Source organism: Austrofundulus limnaeus, unplaced genomic scaffold (genome assembly GCF_001266775.1).
Source record: "Austrofundulus limnaeus strain Quisiro unplaced genomic scaffold, Austrofundulus_limnaeus-1.0 Scaffold1201, whole genome shotgun sequence".
NCBI classification, from domain to species: Eukaryota; Metazoa; Chordata; class Actinopteri; order Cyprinodontiformes; family Rivulidae; genus Austrofundulus; species Austrofundulus limnaeus.
In genome coordinates this window covers 9,886-14,651 of record NW_013953603.1, presented here as the reverse complement: position 1 = coordinate 14,651, position 4,766 = coordinate 9,886, and the positions used below count along the sequence as shown (strand labels likewise).

Genomic DNA, 4,766 nt, shown 5'->3' with positions numbered 1-4,766 from the left:
TCACACCGAAAAAGCATCACATCAGAGCGTCACACCGACAGAGCGTCACATCGACAGAGCGTCACATTGACAGAGCGTCACACCGACAGAGCTTCACATCAACAAAGCGTCACACCAACGGAGCGTCACACCGATGGAGCGTCACATCAGAGCGTCACACAGACAGAGCCACACCTACAGAGCCACACCAACAGAGCGTCACACCGACAGAGCGTCACATTAACAGAGCGTCACACCGACAGAACGTCACACCGACAGAGCGTCACATCAAGCGTCACATCGACAGAGCGTCACATCAAGCGTCACATCGACAGAACGTCACACTGACAGAGCGTCACTCCGACAGAACGTCACACCAACAGAGCGACACATCAAGCATCACATACACAGAGCGTCACAATGACAGAGCGTCACACCGACAGAGCATCACACCGACAGAGCGTCACACCGACAGAGCGTCACATCGACAGAGCGTCACATTGACAGAGCGTCACACCGACAGAGCGTCACATTGACAGAGCGTCACACCGACAGAGCGTCACATCAAGCGTCACATCGACAGAGCGTCACATCGACAGAACGTCACACCGACAGAGCGTCACATCGACAGAGCATCACATCGACAGAGCGTCACACTGACAGAACGTCACACCGACAGAGCGTCACATCAACAGAACGTCACACCGACAGAGCGTCACATCGAGCGTCACATCGACAGAGCGTCACACCGACAGAACGTCACACCGACAGAACGTCACACCGACAGAGCGTCACATCGACAGAACGTCACACAGACAGAGCGTCACATCGACAGAGCGTCACACCGACAGAACGTCACACCGACAGAGCGTCACATCAACAGAGCATCACACCGACAGAGCTTCACATCAACAAAGCGTCACACCGACAGAGCGTCACACCGACAGAGCTTCACATCAACAAAGCGTCACACCAACACAGCATCACACCGACACAGCGTCACATCAACACATTACTAATGTTTTCTTTAAGAATGCGTGTCAGTAAAGTGAAGAAACTAAAGTACCATTTGTTTGTCTTTGAGCATCTTCTCTACGGTGGCAGCCTTGTCGCTCACTGCGCTCAGCTGGAACTCCTTCTCTCGGAGCAGCAGGGACACCTGCATGTTGGTTTCCTGCAGAGCTCTGAACTCAGACTCTTTCTCTCGAGAGCGAGCAGCCACCAGCTCGTTGTCTTCCTTCAGTTTCTTGGCCTCCAGCTCCAGGATGAGAGCGCGCTCCTTCAGGTTGGTCACAGCCTGCTTCAGCACCTCGTTGTCATTGTCACGGTTCTGCAGAGCCTCCCTGACCTGGACCAGCTGGTCTCCCTTGGTTTTGATGAGCAGGTCTTTGTCCCTGACTGATCTCTGCAGGGACTCCAGCTTCTCTCTGAGCTGGCCCACCTCCTCAGCTGCACGGCTCTGCTCGCTCTCTGAGCTGGAGAGCCGCTGGTTGTTCTCTTGAAGAGTTCTGATCAGGTTGTCTCTCTGGGCCAGCTGTGACTGTAGATGTTCCAGCTTGTCCTGCAGCTGGAGGCTGTTTGTGAGCGCAGCAGCAGCAGCAGCAGGCTGCTGGCTGGAGGCCTCAGCACCAGCTGCCTGACTGTCAGGGCTCTGTGCCACACTGTCCAGTTTCCCCAGCAGCACATCCTTGGTGCTGCTCAGCTGACTGATGGTCTGCTGAACCTGAGCCAGCTCCAGGCTCAGACTGCCCAGCCTCTTCTCCTTCTGCTCGTAGCTCTGGACCAGTCGAGCGTAGTCCCCCCACAGCTGGGAGCTGCAGTCGCTGTCAGCAGACACCTGAGTCTGCAGCTGGACCAGCTCGTCGTGCAGCTGAGCAGACTCCTGCTGCATGTTCTTCACTGTGGTGATCACCTGCTGCTTCCACTCCTCCATCTTCTTCACCTGCTGCTTCAGGGCGTCTCTCTCTGTCAGCAGCTGCTCAAACTGGTTGCTGCTGACGCCTCCAGAGGCTGCAGCTCCTGAGGACTGCAGGACCGTCACCAGGGTCTGACACTTCTGGGTCAGAGCGTCCATCTCCATGTCCTTCTCCCTGATGATTCTGGACAGGTTCTGGATGGTCTCCTTGAACATGTCCTGGCTTCCTGAGGGGTCAGTCATGTTGGAGAGGCGCTGGTTCTCCTGCTGGAGCTTCACTAAAGCAGCTTCCTTCCCAGCTACAATATCCATGAGGCGGTGATAATCGGAGCGCAGCTGGCCGTTCTCTCTGGTCTTCTCGTTGAGCACGGCTAACATCTGCTCTCTCTCCACAGCCAGCGTCTGCAGCTGCTGCTGCAGGTACAGCACGTCCTGGCTGTGCCCTGCAGCCAGGGACAGCCTGGTGTGGAGCGCCTGAAGCTCCAGATCTTTCTGACGAATCATTTGAGAAAGCTTGCCCACTTCCTGGTCCAGCTGCTGGGACAACGTGAGGTTCTTCTCATTCAGCTGGCTGATCTCAGTGTCCTTCTCCTTCAGCCCCTTCACCAGCCTGTCCACCTCCACCTTAGAGAGGTCCTGCTTCTCGTTGTCGTTGTCCTGGTTTACAGCCTGTGTCTTGTGCTCCTGCAGGATGAGCTGTCCCTGTGGAGCAGGGAGGAGGCTCTGACCCTCACTGAGCTGATGGACAGTCTGCTGCAGGCCACTGATCTCCTCCTCTCTAGCACGGATCAGTCGGTCATAGTTGAGTGTTGCCTGCTGATGACGAGCGTGGGCCTGTTCCAGTTCACTCTGCTGAGACTGAAACAGAGAGGCTTGCTGCTCCTCAGAGGTTCTCCTCAGAGTCTGAAGCTCCTCTTCTAAACAGTTCTTGGAGGACTTCAGCTGGGCGATCTCTGCCTCCAGCTCGGTCATGATCTCCAGGGTCCTGGGCTCAGCCAGGGGGGCAGGTCTGCTCTGCTGATCCCTGAGACGATCGATCTCCTCCTTCAGGTGACTGTTCTCCTCCTTCATCCCAGCCAGCTGTCGGTCCTTCTCCTCCAGAGCCTGTTTCATGCTTTCAGCTTCTCTGCTCAGGACTGAGACTTTACTGTCCAGCTCCATCTGTAAATCTGCAGCATTTTGTTTCAGAGTGTCCAGAAAAGCATCTTTCTCCTGCAGCAGGTCAGTGAGCTGCTGCTGGCCTGTCACTGTGATGGAAAGCATCTCGTTGGTGTCTCTGTGGTCAGACACCAGCTGCTCCATGTCTCTCCTGAGCTTTGAGATCTCCAGGTCTTTCTCTTGGTTCAGTCTGACTGCAGCCTGGTGTTCAGTGTGTAAGGCCGAGGTGTCCATGGAGCGAGCTCGGGTCAGCTCGTCCACAGTCTGCTGGTACTGTTTCCTCTGTTCTTTCAGAGCCCGTTCAGCCTGCAGCAGTTCACCTTCCAGCTGGGTCTTCTCCAGTCTTAAAGCTTCGATCCGTGTGTCCTTCTCCCTCACAGTCCTGTTGAGGACAGTTTGGCTTTCTTTCAGCTGCTTGGTCAGCTCTTCTTCTTTGTCCAAAGCACAGGTCCTCTCCTCCCTCCACTTCCTGCTCTCCATCTTCATCTCATACTCTGCAGACCTGGACTGTTCATAAGAGCTCCTCATTTGGTCCAGTTCTGTCCTGAGCTCTGACAGCTCCCTGTCCTTGGCCTGCAGCTGCTCCTCAGCCCTCTGGGTTCCCCCGTCTCCTCCTTGATGCAGCTCTGCTGTAGCAGCAGCTAGCTGCTCCTCTCGTTCCTGCAGCATCTTCTTCAGTTCTGTCACTTCTCTTCGTGCCTGTCCACTCTGCTCCTGAGCATGTCTCAGCTGATCTTTCAGTTCCTTCAGGGTGCGCTCCAGCTGCTGTTTCTCCATGTGCAGATCATTCAGGGTAAAAGCACTCTGGCTGATCTTCTCCTTCTGACTCTGCAGCTCTTGCTCCAGAGCCTTTTTCTGCTCTTTGGTTTGGTCTCGTTCTGAACMGACTCTTATCAGCTCAGCCTCAGCTTCCTTCAGCTGTGCAGACAGCTGCTCCTTCACACAGATCATGTGCTGGAATAAACAGGTACAAAACAACAGCTCATCACATTTTATGTTACTTTAACATCTTACATTTGTTTTTCTCCAATTTTCTTATATCAACAGTAACGTGTTGCATATGATTCTAAACCACAACATGTAAAAATACAGTTTTTACCTTGAAAGAATCGTAACAACGTGGGAGAATAACACAACCACTCACGAATCGTGTTTCCATCCAGTTGTAGAGTGAATTATTATCAAACTTTTCAAAATTCGCAAAAAATTAAATAAATATAAATTTGAATCTCGACTGTTTCCAGCTAGCTTCCCTCTCGACTGTTTGATGCGAATAAACGAGGCTACGCAACGCGTGATTACGTCAGACAAGGCTACGCAACNGATTACGTCAGACGAGGCTACGCAACGTGTGATTACGTCAGACGAGGCTACGCAACGCGTGATTTCGTCAGACGAGGCTACGCAACGCGTTTTACGTCAGATGAGGCTATGCAACGCGTGATTACGTCAGACGAGGCTACGTAACACGTGATTTCATCAGACGAGGCTATGCAACATGTGATTACGTCAGACGAGGCTACGCAACACGTGATTTCATCAGACGAGGCTACGCAACATGTGATTACGTCAGACGAGGCTACGCAACACGTGATTTCATCAGACGAGGCTACGCAACATGTGATTACGTCAGACGAGGCTACGCAACACGTGATTTCATCAGACGAGGCTACGCAACATGTGATTACGTCAGACGAGGCTACGCAACACGTGA

General features: G+C 53.3%; 1 protein-coding gene across 1 annotated transcript in view; it reads right to left on the bottom strand.

The window, feature by feature from the left end:
• Window positions 1–4,766, bottom strand: part of trip11 (thyroid hormone receptor interactor 11) — a gene marked incomplete at its 5' end in the record, with an annotated part of 38,265 nt that overhangs the window by 24,157 nt on the left and 9,342 nt on the right. Inside the window, 1 exon segment of the mRNA XM_014031210.1 lies at window positions 1,046–4,006. Within this exon segment, the coding sequence (XP_013886664.1) occupies window positions 1,046–4,006 (2,961 nt within the window).